The 27,824-nt window shown below is 36.7% G+C and overlaps 1 protein-coding gene across 13 annotated transcripts in view; it reads left to right on the top strand.

Moving 5' to 3' along the window:
- The window catches only part of MARCHF7 (membrane associated ring-CH-type finger 7), a 60,082-nt gene that overhangs the window by 191 nt on the left and 32,067 nt on the right, over positions 1 to 27,824 (top strand). For 12 of the 13 annotated variants that reach the window (XR_013557292.2, XR_013557291.2, XR_013557294.2 and 9 more), the window contains exon 2: positions 19,854 to 20,018. The exons of the other annotated variant lie outside the window; for it this stretch is intronic. Coding sequence is in view for 8 of the 12 variants with exons in the window: in XM_078451257.2 (XP_078307383.1) it covers positions 19,866 to 20,018 (153 nt within the window). In the remaining 4 variants the exon portion in view is untranslated. The remainder of the gene's footprint in view (positions 1 to 19,853; positions 20,019 to 27,824) is intronic. 13 annotated transcript variants of the gene reach the window in all.

The raw sequence follows: 27,824 nt of genomic DNA, 5'->3' as shown, positions 1-27,824 counted from the left end.
TCTCTGGGAGTTGGTTCTAACCTAGGCCGCGTGGGGGAAGGGAGAAAACGAAGTACAGGCTTGGGGACGCGGAGGCTGCTTCCTCCGTCTTTACTTGGCGCGGAGGATCGTGATACGGAGTCACGGGTACGAAGGGAGACTGGGCGCAGGCCTCTGCCGGTGGCCTTTCATCTCGTGGTGGAGTTTGTGACGGGTGGAGGGGCAGATTGTACGTCTTCCTTAAGGACGTGTTGTTGGCAAGGGCTGGGGGTTTCGGCCCTATCTTGGCCTTTGGAGGCCTGCTCTTGACTCGGGGTAAGGAGGGTCCTCCAGAGCCCTGCGGGCCGGGCGTGTCACGAGTGAAGTATTTAAGGAGCGCGGTGTGGAAGGCGGGGAAGTTTGGGCCTCTGCCAACCCGGTCTCGAATTGAAGGGACTTTGCTAAGCCCCTTAAGTTGCGGTGGCGCTTTGCTCGTTGATCGCCCTGTTTCTTGAATATCGTGATACTTTGAGAGTTGCTTTGTGTTGTGATAAATTTGTATGTTCTTCGAGTTGAAATAGTTGGTGGTATGTATAAAAACGAACCTGTTGGTAGAAGAAGTAAAAATATGGAAGGCACGATTTGTAGAATATTCCCTTATTTTGATGGAACTGCGTAGTGAAGATGAACATGTACAAACACACACCATAAAATACTACAATTATTTTTTTTCGTACGTACACAGATAGTAATATACGGGGGAAATCTACCCTGGTAATGGATTCCTCACTAGTGTCGTTTGGCACTATTGAGAGTAAATGTGCCAAAGTGAAACTGAATTTAGTAAGGTGTCTTTTGTTTGTTTTTTGTAGGACTTTTATTTATTTTTACTTAAACCTCCCCTTCCTCCCTTTCTGTTTACAACTAAGAGGTAAGGTTAAAAATGAATTTTTGTTTTAAAAACCAAACAGTATGTTGTTAACAAGGCAGACAAAAAGTGTAACGAGATTTTTTTGGTGAAGATAAAGATTTTGTTTCAGAAATGAGGTCAGTATTTCCTTTACAGGTCTACAGCCTTTTGTGAAACAGTTGTGGTCCGAAGACCTGGATTTGAGTCTTAATTTTGCCGATTTTAAATCTCTTCAGATTTCCTTGAAAACGGCAGTTTTCCTAGAGTTGATGTGAGGACCAAAGTGGATGAGGTCGCCTGTAGTAGTCAACACCTAGGGGACATAATACTCTCAAAGTGAATTTTTCATGTATATAAAAGCAATTGGAATTGATACAAGTCCAGTTTATATTCCAGTCAGAATAACCTTAAAATATTATTCTGCCTGTAATTTCTCCTTCCCCCCAGTAACCTGTATTTATATAAATTCTATAATACAAATGTTTTTATTTTTTTAATTTACATCCAAATTAGCATATAGTGCAATAGTGATTTCAGGAGTAGATTCCTTAGTGCCCCTTACCCATTTAGCCCATCCCCCTGTCCTGTAACCCCTCCAGCAACCGTCTGTTCTCCATATTTAAGAGTCTCTCCTGTTTTGTCCCCCTCCCTGTTTTTATATTATTTTTGCTTCCCTTCCCTTATGTTCATCTGTTCTGTGTCTTAAAGTCCTCATATGAGTGAAGTCATGTATTTGTCTTTCTCTAATTTCGCTTAGCATAATACCCTCTAGTTCCATCCATGTAGTTGCAAATGGCTGCAAGTGTTTTTAGATAAGAACTTTTTACAGCTTTTCCTTTGCTTTAAATGATGCCTCAGATGTCAGCCTGTGGATATGCATAGTCTTGGCTTTTCTCAAAGTTGCACACAGGGTCAGATGTCTTGAATAAGAATGATTAAAAATTCCTACTTAAATACAAGTGATTACTCTTTCTGCTATACTGGTAAGAGTGCTTATTTTCCAAGATAAAGTACAAAGATTCCCTTATATAGATAGACTTGCACATATGTTCTACATGAAGATGTCAGGTAATCAAGTGAGACCTCATTCGTGGCTCACATGCAGCCAATCTTTAATGAGCTCTATATCCATTTTACACAACTCTTCATCTGACTTATGTTCAAGAGTTGCCCACATTTTAATACTATGTTTTACGAAAATGGTAGTGCAGAATTATCAAATTATGTAAAACATTTTTTGATAACTTATTGCATTCCAGCTACTAGACCAGGGCTTCACATTATGAGAATGAGCTGGACACCTCATCTGCCCTCTACAACTCACAGTTTAGTCATGAGACTAATGTATAAACAACTACTGCTATTATCTTAGTGTAGGTACATAGTAGTACTGTGGGAGGACAGAAGAGGGGTGCTTAATCTTTGGGGAAATTTGTACAGAAAGTATTGCTTGAACTGAGATGTGGAGAAGACTATAGGAGTTTGATAAGGAAACTGCAAAGTCATGGTATCCCATTTTGTTTTAGGAATGGACAGTTTGTTCCCATAGCTGCAACGAATTGAATGGAAGATGACTTGAAAAACCTCTACTGTTTGAGAAAGTGCTCTGTGTCTTTGGAAATGGAGAGCTATTATGTCCCTAAGACCAATAAAAGTAATTTTTAAGATTGCCTTTACTGACAGCATCTTTTCTGTTACTGCAGATAATTGTCAGTAATAAAGAACAGTGGGAAATGCTTAAGTGGAAGGCAGTGAAATGTTTGCATCAAACCTTATTTTTAACCAGCAAATTAAACTTAACTAATTAACTTTTAACTCCTAAATAACAGATTAACAACTGATCCCATTAGGATTACAATGTGAAATGAGTAAGATTTTGAATTACTTGTAACATCTATTGAATTCACTAAAGCAAAATTCTGTTATAGTGAAATAATTTATCTCCTCACAAATCATTATTTTATAGAAATACTGTCTTTAAAAAGTTGCTGATAGTAAGATGAACCCAAGAGCAAGGGATAAAATTATAATTTGAGAGTTGGCTGTGGCTTAATTTTCATTGATCTTAACTTTTCTATTCTGGTCTGAAGTCATGCGATCGATCAAAGCTGGTTTTTCTTGCTCTCAAATATATTTCTCTGTGGCTCTACCAGTTAGACTACATAAGTTGAATACCTGGTTTTGAAATCACCTACTGTTCTCCACCTAGTTTTGTCAACAGTTTTAAAAGAGGGCAACTTCTGAACTTTAAAAGCTAGGTTCTCATCTATTATTATTGCACTATAGTATAATGTGTCTCTCACCTTCCAGAAAAAAAAAAAAAACTAACTAAAATGGTGGCCACTCTAAAGATTGAAACTTGATATTTACATTTTAATTTTTTTCTTAATGTTTATTTTTGAGAGAGAGAGAGAGAGAGAAAGAGAAATATGATTGGGAGAGGGGCAGAGAGAGGGAGACACAGAATCTGAAGCAGGCTCCAGGCTCTGAGCTGTCAGCATGGAACCTCATGCAGGGCTGGAACCCACGAACCATGAGATCATGACCTAAGCTGAAGTCGGATGCTTAATCGACTGAGCCACCTAGGTACCCCAGCAGATTAAATACATACTTTAAAGGAAAACAGATTATCTCATAAGGTAGTATATAGACTATAGTCGTTTTCTCGTGAGGATGTTAAACCTTTTTCTGATTATTTTTTAAGACGTGGGTATGTTTGTCCTAAGTATCTGTCAGCTACAAACCCAGAGGCAGTTTTTTTTTTGTTTTGTTTTGTTTTTTAAAGACCCAAAGAGTTCTCTGCTTTCTGATGTGACCACCCAGTGTGAATGAAATAGCTTCCACATTTCCATGTTCACTAGAACCCATAAAACACTAGGATTTCCCACTTACAAAAAAAAAATTATTTTTCCCCCAGAAGCAGATTGATTAAAAGACTATACCAAATAGATGTAAATAATGGAATTATAACTATGCAATTCTGTGAGACTACTGGCTATTGAAATACATTGGTATTTTGTGTGAGAACTTTGGCCTTCATGCCATGAATTTATTGTGTAGTAATACTGTGCTCTTGATAATTCATTAACTTCAATTCCCCTAGATATTTAAGACAAATTCTAAATTAGACCCTGTAATAGAATCAGATTTTTCATAGAAACTGGGTACATAATGATAATTATGGCAAAATAGAAATTAGGATGAATTGTGAAGCTTTACTCTGTTGCTACATAGCAAACCACCTCAAAACCTAGTGGATTAAAATTACTGTTTACTGTTTTACAGCCCTATGTGCCTGTTGGGCAGTTCTGGTTTTGCTGGGGTTCACTTACATACCAGTATTTAGCTGTAGGATTTCTCAGACTGGAAGGTCCAAGATGGTGTCACTCATATTTCTGACAGTTGGTATCAGTTAACATGTAGGCTCTGCTCCATGTCGTCATCTTAATGGCATGGGGGTCTCGACAGCATTCCAAGAGAGAGAGAGAGGAAGTTGTAAGGCTTACAGCTTTGCAAATCATATGATGTCACTTACACTACATTCTTTTAATCAAAGTAAGTCTCGCAAGACTAGCGCATATTCAAGGGATGTGGAAAATAAGAGTCTGCCTCTTCTGGGCAGACAGGCAACATGATAATGCAAGGAGGTATGTATGCATACTTGGAGGGATTTAGAGCCATGTTTTGTAATTTACCACAGGTTGCTTAGAACAGTTTAAGAATAGGCACTCTTATAGATATCTTGATTGGGATTTGCTTTAAAATAGAGAATGGTGGGGTGCCTGGCTGATTGAGTGGGTAGAGCCTAGACGTTGGGACTCTTGATCTTGGGATTATGAGTTCAAGCCCCATGCTGGGTGCAGAGATTACTTAAAGATAAAATCTTAAAGAAATAGAGGATGGTAAAACAGACTATAAGATAGGTCAGATGTTGATAATTATTGGAGACTGTTGATTGGTATGTGGAAGTTTATTGTCTCTAGTATATGTTTGAAATTTTTTATAGTAAAAATTTTAAAGCATACTCAGGTGTTCTAAATGTTTTGTGGAGTGATTTTAACCTTATTTTCTACTTAGTAATTACTAGAATAGTACTTTAATTTTTTTTTATTTTCTTTTGTGGTTAGTAGATACTAAAGAGGGTAGACCAGTAGTGCTGCAATTTAGGGAATTATTCTTAGGAGTTCTCTAGAGTTTATTATATTTAAAAAAGAAACATGTCTTTCATTTTTAAATAATTGCTTCCCATAATTACAAAAGGAAGAGCAGGTACATTAAAGAAATTTCGAAAACTAAATATAAAGAAAACAAAATCCAGTTAGAGATAACAGGAAAAAATGTTAATAATGCTTATTTTTCCCAATATTTATGTACATACTCCAGTGGGCAAAGTGTATTTCTTCATCCTGTAGCAGTTATCCTCCTGTAATAAATCCGCATGACACTAAAAGTCTTACTGTGTTAAAAACAAAGTTCAAGTAATGAAATAGCCAACAGAATGTCTACAAAGCTGTATGAAAATCTTTTAAAGACGATGGCATTGCTCAATAATAGGGAGTATTTGCTGAATACATATTATGTCCAGCAAAGTTCACAATATACCTTTGAAGTTGGTACTATTATTATCCCCATTTTGTAGGTAAAGAATTAAACATTAGAGAAATTAAGCTTAGAGTCGCACCAAGGACAGACCTCATAGCTTGCATTCTTAACTGTCTTTTTTTTTTTTTTTTTTTTTTTTTTTTTTTTAATGTTTATTTCTTGAGAGAGAGCGAGTTGGGGGTGGAAGCATAGAGTGAGACAGAATCTGGAGCTCAAATATGGGCTCAAACTCAGAATCCATGAGATCGTGACCTGAGCCAAAATTAAGAGTCAGATACTTAACCAACTGAGCCACCCAGAGGCCCCTTAACTACCATATTTCTGCAAATAGTTAGAAATTGGCTTTTATACTAAAAATTGGGCAATGCTTAATTTATTGTGCTTAGCCTCAGGTTCCTATTTATTTCTATCTTAATTAGTATCTTAATCTTGATTTCTGAAAGGAAAAGTCTTAGGTGTGGGCTGTACTTTGTTGATATAGATCAGGCTGGGGCCTTTATGTTAGTCTGGTTATTTGGTTTTTGACTACTTGGTGATTTTTTTTTTTAATTTTTTTTAACGTTTATTTATTTTTGAGACAGAGAGAGACAGAGCATGAACGGGGGAGGGTCAGAGAGAGGGAGACACAGAATCTGAAACAGGCTCCAGGCTCTGAGCTGTCAGCACAGAGCCCGACGCGGGGCTCGAACTCACGGACCGCGAGATCATGACCTGAGCCGAAGTCAGCCGCCTAACCAACTGAGCCACCCAGGCACCCCAAACTTGGTGATTTTTGACAGATCCTGAACAGACTGTTAACATAATCTTAAGAGTGGTGACAAAGAATACATGCTATTTAAGAGATTCCTTTATAGGCAGAATCAGTGAAAAACTATAACATTATGCTATCATTTCTCTGATCTTAGGAATTAGTAAGTTTTCCAACTTTGGTAACCAAAAATCCAAGCCCTGCTTGGTAAACAATTTGTGGTAGTGCTCAAAGAAAACTTTATGTTAAGTAGGGTAATAGGTAGGACTCCTTTGGTCTTAAGTGTTTTCCTATACTGCCTGAAGCTTTTCAGTTTACTTTTTCATAGTGCCCCAAATTCTACTTATTAGACATAATTAGTGGAGGCAAGCACTTAGGCTTACCATGTAGAAGGTACAGTGAAATCAAAGGGCAGGGAGATAGCCTATGTGTATGAGGAAAAGTAAGTAGATGAGTGTGTAAGTGATTTAAAATCTCTTATCACCCCAGGCTGCTGTCCTGTGTTTTCAAAACTATTTCCAATGTGCTTCTAGATCTCTTACATATATTTCAGGCTACTCATTTCTTTAAAACTCAGCTTGTGTTTTTTGTTTTTTTGTTTTTTTTTTTTTGTCTACCACTCCCAGCTCCCTGCCAAAAAAGAAAAATATGTTTGTTTTTCATCATTCTGAATAATCTCTCTCATCCCCCCTGCCCCCCATAGAATTCTTTTCTATTTGATGTATTGAATATGCCTTCTATCCATTTACTTTTGGATCCTCTTTAATTTGCCTTGGAGCCAGTATGTTTCTTTCTGATAACTTGTCCTTAATTGGGGAGAAACTTGTGGGGGGGGGGGTGTTTGTTTTTAGCTGATGGTATTTCAAAATCTTCAGTAGCTCCCGAGCCTGTAGTCCATAGTATTAGATTGTGCTCCCTTATTCCACAAAGGTATTAAAATTAATTACTTTCAGTATTATAAGAAATGCAGGAAGATGTTTATGTGTTTATTAAGACTAGGCAAAACTAGACAGAGTTTTGTTGGGTTACTAATTGTTTCATCTTTGAAAGTTCTGTTTGTCAGGAACATAATTTATGGGGTCCTAAGAGAAAAATAATATACAAATTACTAGTGGTAAAAGCTTCAAAACTATCATTTTTTTTTTTAATGTTTATTTTTGAGAGAGAGCACGTGTATGTGCACAGGGGACAGGCAGAGACAGAGGGAGACAGAATTTGTAGCAGACTCCAGACTCTGAGCTAATAGCACAGAGCCTGATGTGGGGCTTGACCCATGAACTGGGAGATCATGACCTGAGCCAAAGTCGGACACTTAACCCACTGAGCCATCCAGGCTCCCCGAAAACCATTGTATTGTTAAAGTACGAACTCCTGAGCAGAGAACACAAGGTTGCCTTTACAGTATGGGTATAACCTGTTTTATGAATTCCTTTTAGCACCCTTTCTGTTCATCTCTCCCATACCATCCCTTTCACTCTGGCACTCAGATCATTTTCTATTTTCCAGTTCTTCAACATGCTTTAGCATTTTTATGCATCCTCCTTTTTCTATTATTCTTCAAAGGTCAAGACAGACGTTCCCTTTTCTGAAGTCTTTCTCATCTGGAACTTTTGTTTATTTCCAATCAGTGCTCCCATGGCATTTTCAGGTTTTTGTTGTTTTTAAGCAGAATTTTTAGTGAGCATAATATGTTCAGTTTAAGCATAATTTTCAGTGAGTATTGATGTAATTGCTAATTATTCTAGTTGATATCTGCTGGGCTTTCTGACTCTAATCATTACTTTGTCACTTTTGAAACACTTTCAGCCAGTATCTCCAATTTTTTTTTCTCTGTCCTGGTCCTTTCCTTCTGTAATTCCACCTAAACATATGGTAGACTTCCTTAGTCTTCTTTTAGTATCTTTGAAGCCCTCTCTTCTATATTTACCACCATCTGTTTTTCTCTGCTTCATGCTTGATAATTTTCTTCTAGCCTATTTTCCAGTTCCCTAGTTTTTAGTTTTGCTTAGTTTACTGTTAAATGCATCAGTTTTCCACTTTGCTAACATTGGAGCCATATTCATCTGGTTCTGCCCGACTCTCTTATCTCCTAGCAGTGGGTTGATTCTTTTTTCCCTTGTATTTTTGTGTGTCTTATAACTTTTGTTTAAATGCCAAACATTGTAAGTAAAAGAAGAGACTGAAATAAATAATATTTAAGCCTGAATGTGGACATTGGACATAATCCACTTTTGTCAGACAGTGTGATGGGTTGTGTTGGTTTAGTCTGTAGTTGGGTCAGGTTTGAAATTTATTATCACTTTATTTACCTTTAGAATACTCCAGTAGTAGACTGTCACTACATAGTGCTTAGTGTGAGGCCTTGGATACTAGAGGATATAAGTTTTCTTTCAGTAGCCTCAACTTCCTTCAGGCCCTGCACATCTAGCATTAAGGGGTCTCAATTTGTTACAACTCTCTCAGCAGTAAGCTACCTTTCTTATTTGGAACAAAGCTTGGGACAAAAGGAAGTGTACTTAGTTCTGTACATCTTTCTCTAATCTTAGGCAAGCTCTCTGTGCCTGGTCCTCAGATTTCTGTCCTTCTTGCTGCCTTCTAGAGTGTAGAGTGCATGCAAAACTCTGCCATCTCCCCTACCCCACCCCAAAAGCAACTGATCTCTGCCTTGTATTGATGGAGGATCTTGGGCAAGCAGGTTTCATAGTCTTTCTGTAGTAGCTACATACAGACCACAGCCTTGTATCAGTTTAGAATCTGTGCTGGAAGTGGGTTTCATACCCTTTATTAGCAACAGCCACTCGCACCTTGTACTCCTGCAGGATCTGGAGCATGGACGAGCTTCTTCAAGTTCTCCTTTTCTTTTCTTTTCTTAAACATAGGCAGGTCGTGGATCGTCATGCTGCAGAGAGTAAGACTTTCCAGTCTCCTGTCTGTCCTCATTCTTTGTTATGAGCACTCAGTGGAGGCCTGTGTAAAAGACTTACCTTGTATTGAGGCTCCCAGAGTTATTAAAGTGTCTTACACTAACAAATATTTGTCTTTGTGTATTTAAGAATTTGATAAATTTTGGCTGTTACCAGCCTTTTTTTTTTTTTTTTCAATATATGAAATTTATTGTCAAATTGGTTTCCATACAACACCCAGTGCTCATCCCAAAAGGTGCCCTCCTCAATACCCATCACCCACTCTCCCCTCCCTCCCACCCCCCATCAATCCTCAGTTTGTTCTCAGTTTTTAAGAGTCTCTTATGCTTTGGCTCTCTCCCACTCTAATCTCTTTTTTTTTTTTTCCTTCCCCTCCCCCATGGGTTTCCGCCAAGTTTCTCAGGATCCACATAAGAGTGAAAGCATATGGTATCTGTCCCTCTCTGTATGGCTTATTTCACTTAGCATAACACTCTCCAGTTCCACCCACGTTGCTACAAAGGGCCATATTTCATTCTTTCTCATTGCCACGTAGTACTCCATTGTGTATATAAACCACAATTTCTTTATCCATTTATCAGTTGATGGACATTTAGGCTCTTTCCATAATTTGGCTATTATTGAGAGTACTGCTATAAACATTGGGGTACAAGTGCCCCTATGCATCAGTATTCCTGTATCCCTTGGGTAAATTCCTAGCAGTGCTATTGTGTTACCAGCTTTTTTGATGGCCTCCTTTGTTTTATTTCTTTTGGAGGGGCTTACCATTCTTTGTATTTCAATTCGTCTGTTTGCCTTGTAGCCTCAGCTTTGGTGGACTCAAGAAAAATGATTTTATAGATTATCTGGCTCATTCTTGATATGTTAGGTGTTGGAATGATGGTCTCTTGTGGCTTTCCATGAAGCAGTGGGGTGACACTTAATCCCAATTTTATTTGATTAGTTTGACTTTTCTTGACAATATTCAAGCAGAGGGGTGCCTGGATATCTCAGTTGGTTAAGTGTCAGACTCTTGATTTCAGGTCAGGTCATGAACTCAAGGTTCGTGGCATCGAGCCTTGTGTCAGGCACATGCTGATATCATGGAGCCTGCTTGGGATTCTCTCTCCACCTGCCCCCTCCCCCCAAATAAATAAACTTTATTAAAAAATAAACAGAAAAGTTGGGAGACTAGTGAAATTAATATGTGTACAACCATGCCTTGTGCATATCCTGGGCTTTGATTTCTTCCACAAGAGTGGTAAAATGAAAATTTAAATTTTGGGGAATTTACAAATGCTCCCAGGGGCAGAAGTAGCTTCTGTATCTTCATATCTCTTAGAGTCCCATTTCCCCTTCATTGTTGACCTAGTAATTCCTTATTTTGTCAACCTTTCGTTGCTCTTAAGAGGATGCTCTTTATATTTCAGTCTAATATTTTTCATTGTTTTGAGGGAAGATTGCTTTGAATAATCTATCAAGAACGTATGATTCTCTTCCATAGCATTTTGTATATTTTTGGTATTTGTATTTTATTGGAGTTATTTATGTATTTATTTATTTTTATTCTATTCACTCCCTGTACCCCTTAAGTATGAGTTCAGGAGATAGTTTTTTTTTTATATTTTGAGAATTTAGCACCCCACCTGGCATATTGAAAGTACTCAGGGAAAAAAAAGTACTCTAAAAAAAAATTCTTTTTTTACATTTATTTTTGAGAGACAGAGCACAAGTGGGGGAGGGGCAGAAAGGAGACACAGAATCCGAAGCAGGCTCCAGGCTCTGAGCTGTTAGCACAGAGCCCAACCTGGGGCCTGAACTCAAAAACTGTGAGATCATGACCTGAGCCAAAGTCGGACGCTCAACCGACTGAGCCACCCAGGCGCCCCAGTAGTCAGTAACTTTTAAAAGTTGAATGAACTGGAACTAGGAATTTTTTTTTTAAGGTAGTAATTGGAAATTAACTGGAAATAGTAGGTTAGAGTTCTGGATGCTGAGCCAAAGAGTTTAGGCTTTTCTTTTTAAGGTATTAAAAAAAAGTTTGGTTGGAAATGGTGTATTACTAGTAGAATGAAATACAAAAGAAGGTGTGTGGATTAATGATGAGTTTGCTTTAGACAGATCTTAGTATGGTATTTTTAGAGACTAACTTTGTTGGTTTACCCAGAGTACCCTTGATGTCCAAGTAAAGTCTTGCTGGTAAACATTGTAAAATTCAATTTTAATTTGTTTGTATTCCAGTGTTGTGAGAAAATTTTTCAGTTGCATTTAACATGTGATTATGAGATCTTGATAATTTGCAGATAACATCAAGGTGCAGAATTACAGAATTTTGCATGTCAGGTGATGACATGGAATTCTTTTAGGCTTTTTATCTGAACTAAGAGAAGGTGTAAGGAATTATTTTTGCCACAGAATAGATTTGAATTGTGCTGTTTATAGGTAGAAAACACATTTTTTTTTTAAATCTAAAGATCTTTTAAAATGTTCAGGTCACTGGAAAACATGAACTTGTTTTAAAGAGCTCTTCAGAGAGTTTCTTAGGAAACCTAGCAGAATGATATTATCGACAAAAAAAATAATCAATTTTTCTAGTAGCTAACAAGTTACAGGTTTATGAGATGAACGTACTATATAAATTGTGGAGTTGATATGAACACCTGTATTCCACTCCTGTTGCTTATGTCAGTCATTATTAAAATGCCTCAAGGTGAGGGTACACTTAACAGGGTAAAATCACAACTAATTAGGTAAACTAGCAGTTAAATATCTGCTCCAGAGAATCTTCACCTAAGAGACCTCTGATTTCCAAAGTTGAAAAGTTCAATAAAGTAAAACTCTCAAATTGATCAAAAGATTTTTGTGGCTCGTTTCCTTCTTTCTGCATTCAAACCAAGTCTGGAGAATGGAAAATCAGCCCCTTGGAGCTAGCAGTGCTTCAGCTTACTAGTCAAATATGGTGATAAGGAACATGAACACATAATGTGGGTAGACCCGTGATGCCTAGGACTTGCATGGGGCTTAAAGAGAGTATAAATTGTGTTGTGGAAGTTTCATAGTAGTCATCAGTACTATATGCAACTTGAGTAGGAAGGTATTCCAGATAGTTACATACCCCTTCGGCTCACGCTCATGCTCTGCTCTCCTGACTTCACTTATAAAACAGGAGTTCAAGGATGAAATTATCAAGAATTTCAGTGTGTCAGCATCAGAGCTTTCAGGGTCCTATACTTGTGCAAAGGTGTCTCACACCTTGGTGATATGTTTATTTTATTACCATACAGAAAGAGAGCTGTGTAACTCTGGAATCAAATCTAAAGAAATTTAGATTTAAAGGCATAATAGTGTTAGAAAAACCTGAGAAACTATTACACTGACACATGAACTTTATTGTGCTGTACTCTTTAAGTTTTGGTTAAAGCTTCAAATACTTTTTTCCGATAGTCCATTCTTGTTTACACCTTTATTTTATAGCACTTAACAACAATTTAAGTTATATGGTTATTTATGTGGTTTGTTTTCTACCTGTCTACAACATCTTCTTAGTCACTATCTCAGTGTTCATACTCAATGTTATCCTCTGACCGCATACCTTTGTTTAGTGTTAATTAATGTGCCTAGCACACACACTAAGCATCTAGGCTTGAAAAGATGCCTCCATAATACTTTGTATATGGTCTGGTAGCAGTCCACATTGTAGGTGGTCTGGTAGAAGTCTTCCAAGGACCTGCACATTTTATTTTTTTCTACAGTTTTTTTGTGCTTTCAACCTACATCTTATGCAACCAAGTTATGTAAGTTTTCTGGTAACACCTACATTGTCAGAATTCAATCAATTTATATAGAGGAGTTGCCAAAAATAGTTTTATGCAGTATAAATTATATATCTCAGAGGACTCTGCCTCTTTGCCTTCTCCCGAGAGGTTTGTTTTGAGCAGATTTCCTACTAGGTTAGTTTCATTCTGCAAGTAAGTCTGCAAGTAAGATTGGTATAAATACAAAGTAACTATAAGGTATGATTAAGAAGCATAATTGTTAAAGAACTGGCTGCAGGCCTGTATCTTTTAAAACAAAATTTGTGTCTCTATACTTATCACAAATATATCCCTTGTTTAGTATTTTTAAGACTTCTTAATTAAATGATAAATCTGGTACTTGTTAAATCATTTATGGGTTTTTGAATGTCTGTATTTAACCAGTGATATTCTTACTACTAGTGCAAACCTTTTTTAAAGGTCAAATTCATAATCCTCTTTAATAAAAAAAATTTTTGTATAGTATATTATAAATGGTTTATAAAAAACTGAAGGTAGAAAAGATTTGTTAGGTGACTGTATGCTTTATCATCCAAACCAGGCCACTTTTAAGAGACAAACCAAGGACTATTAATAGTTGTCTTGGGATAATGAGCACAAATTAGGACTTTTCTGGCCATGCCAGGCAAACCAGGAAATATGGTCATCCTACTTAAAAGGAGAGAAGTCTTTTGCCCCACCCTTCATTCCCAGTCTCTTTCCAAAGGCACTGACCCTCAACTTTTTAGCTGTTCTAGAATTTATCTTCATATTTCTAAATAATGTGTTTATACTATTTAATATTTTTTCACTATTATATGTATTTTTCCTATTCACCCTTGTCTTCTCCAATCACCTGTATTCCACAGCATGTTTGTAGCAAAATTATTGATTCAGTAGTTTATGTTTACATTATTATAACTATGTAAATTTTAAGGTTCACTTTGCCAAACACCCCCTTTTTTGAAAAATAACTTTTCCTAACAGAAAACTAATTTGCCATTTGTTCTTTGTGCTCAGCATTTTTTTCCCAATTTTTTTTTTAAGTTATGTATTTATTTGGGGGTGGGGGGACAAAGGGAAAGGGGGAGAGAGAATCCCCAAGCAAGCTCAGCGCTGTCAACCCAGCTCCATCTCAGGAGCTATGAGATGATCTGAACCAAAATCAAGAGTCGGAGCCACCCAGGCGCCCCTCCCAATTTTATAATGGTCTCTGACACATGCCAAAATAGTTTCCTTATGATTTCCTCCACCCCCCTTAGAACTTTGCTTTCATTATCTGGGATCCTGCTCCAGTCTGGATTAGCTGTTCCCTGTGCTTCCTATATATCTTTGGAACTGTTTCCTGTGTTCTGTGTCTGGAGTTTCTTTTACTTAAGTTTCCTGGGTTCCATGTCTGTTTCTTTACACTCATTTTTCTTTTCTTTTTTTAAAAAAAAAAAATTTTTTTTAACGTTTATTTTTAATTTTGGGACAGAGAGAGACAGAGCATGAACGGGGGAGGGGCAGAGAGAGAGGGAGACACAGAATCGGAAGCAGGCTCCAGGCTCTGAGCCATCAGCCCAGAGCCCGACGCGGGGCTTGAACTCACGAACCGCGAGACCGTGACCTGAGCTGAAGTCGGACGCTCAACCGACTGAGCCACGCAGGCGCCCCTACACTCTCATTTTTCTAGGATATGTTCTTCATTTAGCTTCCTTTGACTTTTTTTCTTGTTTTTTTTTTTTTCTTTATCTTGTTTTAAAGATCTTGAATGTCTGAAAATGTGTCCTATTCGCCACCTTACACTTAGTTGCTAGATGGGAATTCAAGGCTAAACCTTTTTCTCAGTACTACAGGCAATTGCTTAATTGTCTTAAGCGTTTTTAAAGTTGTAATTAAGAAGCCAGTAGGGGGTCTTCCCTTCATTTCTCGTGTTCTCAAATTTCAAGATGATAAATTGTGATTAGTGTTGGTCTTTTTTTCTTTGATCCTGCTGGGTAATCTAGAGCCCTTTCAATGTGGAGATTTATATCTTTAAATTAATAGAAAGGTTCCTATTTCTTTGGTAATTTTTTTTCTCTTTTCACCATGGTTAAAGTCAGATAGTAATTTGCCTGGTTAATTCTCTTAATTTAAGGTTGTATTTTCTACTTCTAAGAGGATTTCTCAATTTATTCTTAATAGTTATATTGAATTTAGATGAATGTATCACATTTTTTAAAAAGCATATCCCATTTTAAATGGGCCACACAAGATTTTTATTATCATCTGATTGCTTTCTTAAGGACTGTTATTTAATGAATAGATGTCTTTTGATCCCTTTGAGGAGGGTAGTTATCTCCTTAAATTTTCTTTAAGTTCCTTTTTTTTTTTTTTTTTTTTACTCTGGTCTTTCTTTCAAATTGGGGGATTTCTTTGGACACTTACTTAGTGATCCTTATTGTTACTGTTTGAAGGAAACACTAAAACTGTTTAGAGAGACGCCTGAGTAGCTCCATTGGTTAAGCATCCAACTCTTGTTTTAGCTCAGGTCATGATCTCAGGGTTGTAAGATAGAGTCCAGATTAGGCTCTGCGCTGGGCATGGAGTCTGCCTAAGATTCTTTTTGTCCCTTTCCCTCTGCCACTCCCTCACTCCAAAAAAAAAAAAAAAACTGATTAGAAACTCTTGGTGACTAGTAGACTTTGCTGTGGAGTAGGATGTTTATGTGGCAAACTAGCTTTGTAACCGGGGGCAGTCCAAATGTCAGTGTCCAGAAATCTTACTCCTCTGGTGTTTTGTTTGGTGATCCAACAGTAAAAATGCCTTAATTTTATGGCAATATTGTAGAAATAGGACCAGGAAAAAGTTTTCAGGTCTCCGTATTGAACATGTATAGATTTTGTTTTATTTTTTTTACATTTACCCCTGTAAAGATGATTGTATGCTTAAGTGAGGTGGATTGCCTGTGAAATCCTTATTCTGAAGAAGCCTTATTCTGACTTTTGGAAGAATGAAGCTAGGGGAAGAATTTGGAGTTTTACCGTTCCAGCTACAGATTTTAATTCAGCTCACTTTCAACCCCATGCATCTTTTTTTATGGTACTTTTCAGGTCTTGGTTCTTTTTAGTGTGCTAAGGCCAAATGTTTTGTTTTTAGTTTCTATCTCTTTCTAAGTGCCTAGGGTATAGTTTTATCTTCTCTGCTTAATTATTATACCTCTCCTTCTCCTCTAGATTTTCCAAATACACATTGAAATCTATTGCTTTCAGGGCACCTAGGTGGCTCAGTTGGTTAAGCCTCCAACTTCGGCTCAGGTCACGATCTTAACAGTTGGTGAGTTCAAGCCCCACATTGGACTCTGTGCTGACAGTTCAGAGCCAGGAACCTGCTTCAGATTCTGTGTCTGTCTGTCTGTCTGTCTGTCTCTCTCTCTCTCTCTCTCTCTGCCCCTCCCCCGCTCTGTCTCTCAAAAGTAAATAAACATTAAAAAAAATTTAAAAAAAGATCTCTTGCTTTGTGTGGCCCCCTTGCTGTTCTTTTTTCATGGTTAAAGCCTTTGGTTTCAATTATTGTCTTATAAAGGTTTTGGAAAGAGGGGCAAATAGATGCATAAGGATAACCTGTCATTTTTTTTAATAGTTATTTATTTTTGAAAGAGAGAGAGAATGTGTGAGCAAGGGAGGGGTAAAGAGAGAGGGAGACACAGAATCTGAAGCAGGCTCCAGGCTCTGAGCTGTCAGCACAGAGCCTGATGTGGCGCTCAAACTCACAAACCTTGAGATCATGACGAGCCAAAGTGCAGGCTTAACCTACTGAGCCATCCAGGCGCCCCTAGGATAACCTGTCATGTTTTAACAGAAAGTTCAAAACTGACCTTTTTTGATAAGCTTTCTTTGATCTAATCATATCTCAGTATAATTTTTACTGTGGTTTCTCATTAGCTAGATATTCTTAGTGGAATGATTTTAATTGATCATGCATTTGTGTTTTCATGTTTGTTGTATATTTCCTACTGTTTTTTCCTCTTCATCTTTTCTGTTACCGCCTCATACCATGTTTTTAAAGTAAATATGATCAGCAAAGGAAATTTCTTTTGTAGTATTTTTTTCTGTGTGCTGTTACCTTTTATTTTATTTTATTTTTATTTTTTAATTTAATTTGTTTTATTTAAAAAAATTTTTTTTAACATTTATTTATTTTTGAGAGACAGAGCATGAGCAGGGGAGGGGCAGAGAGAAAGGGAGACACAGAATCCGAAGTAGGCTCCAGGCTCCGAGCTGTCAGCACAGAGCCCGATGCGGGGCTTGAACTCACAAACTGTGAGTTCATGACCTGAGCCGAAGTCGGACGCTTAACTGACTGAGCCACCCAGGCTCCCCTTAATTTTATTTTTTTAAAATTTACATCCAAATTAGTTAGCATATAGTGCAACAATGATTTCAGGAGTAGATTCCTTAGTGCCCCTTACCCATTTAGCCCATCCCCCCTCCTACACCCACCCTCCCAATCCTCTGTTCTCCATATTTATGAGTCTCTTATGCTTTGTCCCCCTCCCTGTTTTTATATTATTGTTTCCCTTCCCTATGTTCATCTGTTTGGTCTCTTAAAGTCCTCCTATGAGTGAAGTCATATGATTTTTGTGTTTCTCTAATTTCACTTAGCATAATACCCTCCAGTTCCATCCATGTAGTTGCAAATGGCAAGATTTCATTCTTTTTGATTGCCGAGTAATACTCCATTGTATATGTATATATAGCACATCTTTATCCATTCATCCATCGATGGATATTTGGGCTCTTTCCATACTTTGGCTATTGTTGATAGTTCTTTTGTAGTAACTTTTAAGGTAGAAAGTTGTGATTGATCCAAGGTAGGTAAGTTAATAAGGTTACATGCCAAAAATAAATTAGGTATTTTTACTTTAAATGTTTAAATTTGAATATTTTGGTAAAGCAAATTCTTTAAATACAAGCAGCATGCCAGGAAAGTGAAGTGCATCTGTTTGTAGTTGCTTTAATTTCAATCCATTACCAGAACAATAAGGGAATTTTTGACATTGAAAGTGAGGGAAAAGTTGAGATTATTATTTCTTTTTTATTTGCGACTTTCTTTTGCCCTTCTCTTCTTTCTCCTCTCAAGACTGGTGGTTTCTCAGTTATCCAGTGGCCTCATTTCTAAATGAGGATTTAGATTTCTAAATCCTTTCCCCAGAAAATTTTTAAAGTTTATTAATTTATAAAAATAATGTGAGGGGCGCCTGGGTGGCTCAGTCAGTTAAGCATCCAACTTTGGCTTGGGTCATGATCTCATGGTTCGTGGGTTTGAGCCCCACATCAAGCTCTGTACTGACTGCCCAGAGCCTGGAGCCTGCTTCAGATTCTATGTCTCCCTCCCTCTCTACCCTTCCCTTGCTCACACTGTATCTCTCTCTCTCTCTCTCTCTCTCTCTCTCGCTCTCTCTCTCTCTCAAAAATAAATATTAAAAAATATGTTTGGAAGTCTTTATAGCAGTACTACTTGTAATAGCCTAGAACTGGAACCGATTCAGTGTTCATCCACAGTAGAATAGGAAAATAAATTACGTGTATTGATATAGTAAAATACCGTACAATCCAATTAAAGTGAACTTACAACAGCTACATACAGCGACACAAATGACTCTCACAAATACAATATTAAGCAAATAAAACCAGACATAGAAGAGTACATGTTGTATGTTTCTGTTCATATAGACACAGGTGTCCACCTCTGTCCAAAAGTAGAGCATTTCTGTGAAACTGTTTGTAAGCTGAAATTGGTGTAAAGAGAAGAAGCAAATACCATTAGTTTATGTGAGAAAACTATTGAATGTTCCCAGCCCAAAAAATAACCTCCTGTTGCCAGACTTTTCTGGCACCTTAGGCCGCCTCTTGTTAATGGTTGCATAAAATACATTGAGGTAAAGCACAGAAACTCATAGACACAGTTTAAAGTTATGGGAACTTGATGCCAAGGCCAGGAATGTAGTTCCTGGGAAAGGAGGTTGGTGTTGTCACTTGCTACTCAGTACACATTGCCTCTATAATGGCTTGCTGCAAAACAAATACTGAATGTTTTTTTTTCACTTTTCACCTTTTTTTGTTTTTGAGAGAGAGTGTGCCTGTGTGCATGCATCACAGGAGAGGGAGAGAATCCCACCCAGGCTCCACCCCAATACAGAGCACAATACAGGGTTTGATCTCAGGACCCTGAAATCATGACCTGAGCCAAAATCAAGAGTCAGATGTGTATCCAACTGAGCCACCCAGGTACCTCATTGCCTTCTTTTTATAAAAGCAAAAATTCTCTTTGGATTTCTTCTGGTTAGTGAAAACAGGTGAAGTAGCATAACATAGACTTTTGAAAAGTAGGAGATACCTGCATAGTTAAAAGATCATGCATAGCTGTTGGGACTCTTGGTGTAGGTTAAGGAATATTTAGTAAAGAAAATTTAGAAGTTATTCTCATTTTTGAAAAATCCTACAAATTTGTGTAGGATTCTATAGAGAGAAATTACTAAGGAAAAGAGCCCAAGCTTTGGCAACAACCTGAGTTTCTCATCTCACTTTTATCAGCTTGCTTCGTTTTATGGGCAATAGGAAGCCTTTGATGGACTTTAGATTCCTGCCTTGTAGAAGAAGAGTTTTGATAGTCTCATAATTCCCCATGCCTGATACAGTTAATTTGCATGGTTAATTCTTGATTTGAGTTGATGATTACGCCTGGGTGGCTTAGTCAGTTAAACATCTGACTCTTTATTTTGGCTCAGGTCATAATCTCAGGGTCGTAAGATCAAGCTCCTCATCAGGCTCAGGGTCGAGCCTGCTTGGGATTTTCTTTCTCCCACTCCCTTTGCCCTTCACTGCCCGCCCCCCACCCCTCCCCAAGAAAGAAAGAAAGAACCTAAGATTTCCATGATTTTCCAAAGACAATTAATCAAAATTTACATTTTGCAGGAAACTTTAAGAATGGAGTCTAAACCTTCAAGGATCCCAAGAAGAATTTCTGTTCAACCATCCGGCTCTTTAAGTGCTAGGATGATGTCTGGAAGCAGAGGAAATAGTTTAAATGATACCTATCACTCAAGAGACTCTTCATTTAGACTGGATTCTGAATATCAGGTAACAACTTAGAATATATGTATACAGTCTCTTTTTCAAAATCTCCTGGGGCCACATGTTTTTTAGATTTTAGAAAAGTGTAATTTTAAGATCTTCAGCTGGATCTGAGACATCCTGTAATAAAACCCATTAATATATCTGCAGGAAAGTGAATGACCATTTACACCAAGTATTAAAAACTCAGTGTTTTTCCAGCTTTGTGGACTTCAGAATTATGAAGAAGACATTGTGGTTTGGGGCACCTGGATGGCTCAATCAGTTGAGCATCCAACTCTTGATTTTGGCTCAGGTCATGATCCCAGGTCATGGGTGGGATCGAGTCCTGGGTTGGGCTCCTGTGCTGAGCAAGGAGCCTGCTTAAGATTCTCTCTTCCTCTGCTCCTCTCCCCTTCTCATATGCCTGCCCTTGTGTCCGCCCCCTCAATAAAAATAAAGGCGGCCTTGATGCTCTTATGTAAAATAATTTTACTGTATTTCAAAGACTTGGAAACCTGTTTACTTAAAAACATAAGTATCATTTAAGTGTAAGTTTAACTTGTCAATGTGGATGACTTGGTCAAAGGACCAAAAACTACATCCTTTCTTTAACATTATATTATGAATTCATCTGACTTTTCTCTGCATGTATGCAAAGCAGTGGTGGAATAATGAATTTTTTTTTTTAATGTTTATTTTTGCAGGAGAGAGAGACAGAGTGTGAGCGGGGGAGGGGCAGAGAGGGAGATACAGAATCTGAAACTGGGTCGAGACTCAGCTGCCAGCACAAAGCTGTGCGCCGGGCTTGAACTCACAAACTGTGTGATCATGACCTGAGCCAAAGTCAGATGCTTAACCAACTGAGCCACCCAGGCACCCCTGATTGTTAAGTGTTTTTATTTCACAGTATGGCTTTTAAATATTTTGATTTTATTAGTAGGTGATTGTTAACAGACTGTCTTTTAGACGAACTTTAGGGTTTTATTTTTATGGTTAGTTAGGAGTTTGCAGATTCATTATCTACATAAACCTACATAAGCTACTCTTATGTAGTTAATTTTCCTTTAGATTGACAGCAGAGTTTTGAAAGGGCTTATTAGTGATATAAACACAGTAGTTGTAGTATAAAACAGTATAAATTTCAAAAGCCATGATTTCTAGGTTTAATGCAATTTATATGGCTGATCTTTCAAATTTAAATTTATTGCATTATTGTCTGAACAGCTAATGAAATCATAAGTGATGTGCAAAAGTCTGTTTGGGTAACTAGAATCTAAAAATCCTTTAGTGAGAATTTCCATTTAAGTTATTTAAAAATATGTATACCATGTGATGTGTATTATATGAGAGAGTCTCATTTTAAAATATTTCTACATAGTAATAAGCATTTTATAAAATATTCCGAGAAAGACTGAAGTAAAATATTTCTTTAAAGTGCCTAATCTATTACATACTTCCTCACTTTTTACGAACTATTTACTTACTCTTATTTTATTTGTGTTTTTAAAGTTTATTTTTTGAGAGAGCACAAGTGAGGGAGGGGCAGAGAGAGAGAATTCCAAGCAGGCTCTTGCAGTGTCAGCATGGAGCCTGTTGCAGGGCCCAAACCCATGAACCACAAGATCATGACTTGAGCCAAAATTGGATGCTTCACCAACTGAGCCACCCAGTCACCCTTATTTTATCTTTTAACGTTTGTTTTTTCATTTTGAGAGAGAAAGGGGGGGGGAAGCTAGCACCACCCATGAGCCGGGGAGGGAGAGAATCTCAAGCAGGCTCTACATTGTCATTGTATAGCCCGATGCAGGTCTTGATCTCAGGAACTGTAAGATCATTACCCGAGCCAAAATCAAGAGTCAGGCACTCAACTGACTGAGCCACCTAGGCACCCCAACTTAGTCTCATTTTAAATGTTGGTTGATAATGTATTTTTTTATTCTGTTGCTAGACAAAAAGGACACTTGCCCAGAGGTGCAGAATTGTATATTTTCATTCTATAGAAAAGTTCTGGGTTAAATGATTGTTACTGATTAAGAGCACAGATTTGTTTTTTTTCCAATTTTTCATATAGCTTGTTAGTAAGGAACAAAGACTCTGAAACCATACTGTATTGCCTGGATTGGAGTCCTGTTCTGTTATTTGCTAGCTGTGTCAACCTAGGCAAGTTACTTTACATTGTTCTTTCTTATTTTCCATATCAGTCAGTTGGGTTATTAGTGTTAGGTGAATTATTACACTGAATGAGAATAGTGCCTGCCACATGATAAACACTATGTAAGTGTTAGCTGCTACATTTGTTTTCATTATAATTGTCATAGCTAATTATATTAAGTGTAAAGTCTTAACTACATTTAGAAAATTTATTGACAACCACTTTAAAACATATTTACAATACTATTCCTTCTGGCTTTTTCTTCTTTTTCTTAATGTCCTACTAGATTACTCTAAAAGTCTCAGTTTTCATGGTGGAAGTTCAACAAATGCAAGCGTGAAAAATCACTTATATCTTTCATTGATTGTTAATAAGATAAATCAGCTTTGGAGTTTTTCTTAATGTTTTTCAATCGCTTTAAGTGGCATCCATTTTTTTCTAATGGATTATAGGAACATTTCCAGTCTTAAATCAACTACTCCTAGCCTGCTTTGCTCTTTAGCTTTGATTTAGAAACTGAAATTTCTGTGTTCTTGTGTAAATTATTTTTTATCTGGGTTTCTTCTGTAAAATGGTGGTAATAGCTTTTCACACAGTTATTACTAGGATTAAGTGAAAGAAATAACACATTAAAGCACTTACAACAACTGTGGCTGGAGCTTAGGGTTCAAATGTTTCCATTTTATAATGATTATTGTTTCCATTTTATGATGATGTTTGTGATTGTTACTGTATTCATTATTTCCTGGCTTTATTTTGGTTTAAATAGATAATACCCTTAAGGTACAGTGTAATATGTTACCAGAATATTTAAATTACATATTATATATTTAGTTTTATATAATCTTAATACTACTCAACAAAATGTTTACATTTACATTCCCTTTAAATATCAAAGGGAATATTTTTAAAAATTACTCCTGTTTTCTCACACCTGTTTGCAACCTAGCATTCCATTCCCCTTATCTCAGACACTTGGTAAAGCTGAAGCTTCAAAAAGATAGGCATGATAGATCAATTTCAGTTACATTACAGACTAAATGATAGGGAAACACCTTATATAGTGCTTAACATTTTATAGAATAATGTTTCCTTTTAACTTTATTTACGTAGGGTGGATACTTGTGTCATTTCATGCATAAAGATCTGCAATCTGGAAAGAGAAGTGGTTTCCCCAGTCACATGATTAGGATAGTGTACCTAAAAATCTAAGACTTAGGGATAGCATTGTTTCTTTGGGAAAATATAGATTCTAAGTTCCAAACAATTGATTTTCTCAAGATCTTTTGGTTTTCAGCCATTTGTAAGCTGGGCTTCCTCTCTTACGAATCTTGCTGAAATTTTTGTTACTTCATCTTGAAGTTTTTGTTAACAATTTGAATGATCATCTTATTTCTTTGGTAACAGTTAAGTAGAATTTTAAATATTTTTGAAAAAATATAATTCCTATAATTCATATTGTAATAAGAATTTGGTAGTATTTTGTAATATGTAATAATTATTTCACATACATTTCTTTTTTTATTTTATTTTATTTTTATTTTGAAAGAGAAAGCAGGTATGTGATCGGGGGGGGGGGGGCAGGGCAAGAGAGATGGGGGGAGAGAGAGAATCCTAAGCAGGCTTCATGCTGTCAGCAAGGAGATGAACATAGGGCTTGATCCCATAAACCATGAGATGATGACCTGAGCTGAAACTGAGTCCAACACTTATCCAACTGAGCTACCCAGGAGCCTCAGTTTTACGTATATTTCTATAACTCAATTTAAGTGACCATAATCCCACTACACTTTCTCTCTTCTACTTTGAGATTACTTTTATTTTTTCATTTTTATTTTTTTTTAATTTTTTAAAATTTTTATTTTTTTAATTTATATACAAGTTACTTAGTCTATAGTGCTATAATGATTTCGAGTAGATTCTAGTGATTCATCCCCTGTAACATCCAGCTTTGAGATTACTTTTAATGTGAAACGATAAAATGAGAGGCTTTCTGTTTACATATTTTCTAGTTTGTAGATCAATTTAGAGAGCTCAGTACCATTTGCATATTTTGCATACTATGTTATCTCAAGAATTAAAAGAATGGTCATTAATATGTGTTTATGTACTACAGGGTTCACTTCCAGAGAACTAAATGCATGCAAGTATGCATATAATCAGTCAAGAAAATGAAAATAGTTTTAAAATGGAATCAGGAAAAATACAGATAAAATACTGAAAGTGGATCAAAGTTGCAACACTGCAGGCATTTGTAAGTCCTGTAGTGTTTTAATGTTAAACTTGGACTCTTGTTTTGGGCTTCAGAAAGGTCACAGGGAAATACAGTCAGCTTTCAGCTTTTAAGGTGTTTTGTTCATAAGGACAAGTAACCAATTCCTCAAAGCAATGCTTGGCAATTTGGTTTGGAAGGGGACCGTGAATAATACAGTGGACCACGTCTTTAGTGTTCATATTATTAGTATATTCCTAGTTTAGTCAAGTTGTTTCATGGTAAACCTAAGCATTAGCAAAGGATGTGATGCTACAGTACAGCTCAGTGAAATCACTTCCATAAAGGGACAACAGAGTGATCTAAATACCAATTTTCTGGTAGTCTTCATATAGGTATTGGGGAATTTTGAGTGATCAGTGGACTCCAAATCCTTTTTTGTATTCTGTAAGATTTCTTACCTGGATTTATCATAAAGTTGGGCATGAATTAGTTCATAAATCTTAAAATCATCTAATGTCTTTTTTATGAAAATTGAAGACTACTCATTCGGAATACAAACTGGAATGTAAGATTTCACATTAGTGTGGCAATGTATACTCTTAACACATGAATATTTAGAAGCGGTCAAAGTTCCAAGTTGTTACTTATGGCTGAGATAATTTTGGTCTGGAAATTTTTCAAAGCAGGAATTAGCAGTCATCCCAGTCATAGCATTGATTCATGGAAATGATGAGCCAAGGAAGAGCATTTCATTCTGGACTTGGTTCTGGTACAGTGCATTAAATGATTAAGCATTGTCCAGTGGATGACACTGATTGTATTTGCAGCAATTGTTAATGTTCTTTTTTTCAAGAATAACTTCTTTGAGGTATAGGTCACATAGCATATGACTCACTCATTTAAAGTATACAATTGGGTGGTTTTTATTTTTTAATTTTTTTCTAATGTTTATTTTTAATTTTGAGAGAAGAGACAGAGCATGAGCTGGAGAGGGGCAGAGAGGGAGAGACAGAATCCAAAGCAGGCTCCAGGCTCTGAGCTGTCAGTACAGAGTCCGATGCAGGGTTTGAAACCACAAACCGTGAAATCATCACCAGAGCTGAAGTTGTACGCTTAACCAACTGAGCCACCCAGGCACCCCTACAATTTTGTGGTTTTTAGTATATTTGCAGAGTTGTGCAAATCATCACCACAATCAATTGTAGAACCTTTTTATCTCCTTAGGGAAAAAACCCAGATTCTTTAGCTGTCACTGCACTGCCCTTCCTCCTCAGCACTAAGCAACCACTGGTCTACTTTCTGTCTCTGTAGATTTCCTTATTTTGGACTTTCATTTACAGAAATAGAAGCATATGCTATGGTATTTTGTATTAGCTTTCACTTAGCATGCCTTTAAGGTTCATCTGCGTTGTGGCGTATATCAGTACCTCATTCCTTTTTTATGAATGAGCAATATTCCATTGAATTGGATATACTTTTTTTATGGATAAATAATACTCCATTGTGTGGATATGTCACATTTTGTTTATCCATTCATCTATCCACTGATGGACATTTGTGTTTTCATGTTTTGGCTATTATGAATAATGGTGCCATAAATATTCATGTACAGTTTTTGTACAGACTTACGGTTTCAGTTACCTTGGGTATATACCTGAGAGTGGAATTGTTCAGTCATATGGTATAACTCTGTTCAATTTTTTGAGGAGCTGCCAGACTATTTTCCAAACCAGCTGGACCATTTTATATTCCTACCAGCAATTAAGTATGGGGTTCTGATCTTGCTACATCTTTGCCTACACACTTATCTTACATTTTGATTCTAGCCATCCTATCCTGTGTGAAGTATCTTATTGCAGCTTTGATTTAGATTTCCTTGATGACTCTTGATGTTTAGTATCTTTTGCTAATTATAATTAGCTACTTTAATATCTTTGAAGAAACATCTATTCAGATCCTGTGCTCATTGTTTACTTGGGTTATTTGTTGCTTTATTATTGAGTGGTAAAAGTTTTTTATTTTCAATTCCACTTTTTTATTACTAGCATATGGGAAAGTGATCAAGTTTTTTTTTTCATATTAATCGTGTGTTCTACAACCTTACTGTAATCCTTTTTTCGTTCCACAAGGTATTTTTTTGTTATTGTTGATTCTGTAAGATTTTCCACATTGAGGGTGTCATCTTCAAATAAAGATACTTTTATGTCTTCCTTCCCAATCTGTACATTTCATTTCCTTTTCTTGCCTTATTGCACTACTTAAAACTTCTAGTGCACTGTTAGGAAAGAGTGGTGTAAAGAAGAACCAACTAAGCCCAAAGTTAAAAGGGTAGAAATTAAAAAGATTAATAAAAAATAGAGACTAAAAAGACAATAGAAAAAATAAGTGAAACTAAGAGCTGTTTGGGGTTTTTTTTGTTTTGTTTTTTAAAGTTAGACAGAATAGACTAACCTTTGGCTGGGCTCACCAAGAGAAAAAGAAGTCTCAAAATCAGAAATAAATGGTACCAAAAAATACAAAGGATCATAAGGGACAACTATGAACAATTATATGCCAAAAACTGGACAACCTATAGAAATAAATTCGTGGTAACACATAACCCACTAAGGCTGAATCATAAAGAAATAGAAAATCTGAACAGATCAATAATGAGTAAGGAGATTGACTCAGTAATCAAAACCTCCCAACAAATGAAAGTCCAGGATCAGATCACTTCACTTGTACAAATTTTACCAAACTTCTCAAACTTTCAAAAAAACAGTAAGATTCCCAATTTACTTTATGGGGCCAACATTACCCTAACACCAAAACCAAACATGAATACTATAATAAAAGAAATATGCCAGTATCCCTGGTGAACACGCATGTAAAATCCTCAATAAAATATTAGCAAACCAAATTCAATAATACATTAAGAAGATCCTACACCATGGTCAAGTGGGGTTTATCCCTAGGATATAAGGATGGTTCAACATCCACATATCAGTCAATGTGATATTCCACATTAACAAAATGAGGGCTAAAAATCATATCATCTCAGATGCAGGAAAAGTGTTTGACAAAATTCAGCATGCATTTATGATAAAAACTCAGCAAAATGGGTATAGAGAGAATGTAACATGGTAAAGACCATATATGACAAGCCTACAGGGAACATCATACTCCATGGTGAAAAGCTGAAAGCTTTTCCTCTAAGATCAAACTAGAGACAGGAAGCCTACTCTTTATCACTTTTGTTCAACATAGCATTGGCAGCTCTAGCCAGTGTGTAGTTGGTCAAGAAAGAGAAATAAAAGGCTTTCGCATCAAAAGAGAACGTGTAAAACTGCCTCCTTTTTCTAGATAACATAATACTTAGAGAAACCCTAAAGACTCCACCAGAAAATTGTTAGAACTAACTTAAAAATTCAGTAGAGCTGTGTGATACAAAGTCAGTACAAAAATCAGTTGCATTTCTATAACA

The sequence above is a fragment of the Panthera onca genome, chromosome C1 (assembly GCF_046562875.1).
Source record: "Panthera onca isolate mPanOnc1 chromosome C1, mPanOnc1 haplotype 2, whole genome shotgun sequence".
NCBI classification, from domain to species: domain Eukaryota; kingdom Metazoa; phylum Chordata; class Mammalia; order Carnivora; family Felidae; genus Panthera; species Panthera onca.
The sequence above is the reverse complement of the archived record's forward strand: the minus strand, read 5'-3'. Positions and strand labels throughout refer to the sequence as shown.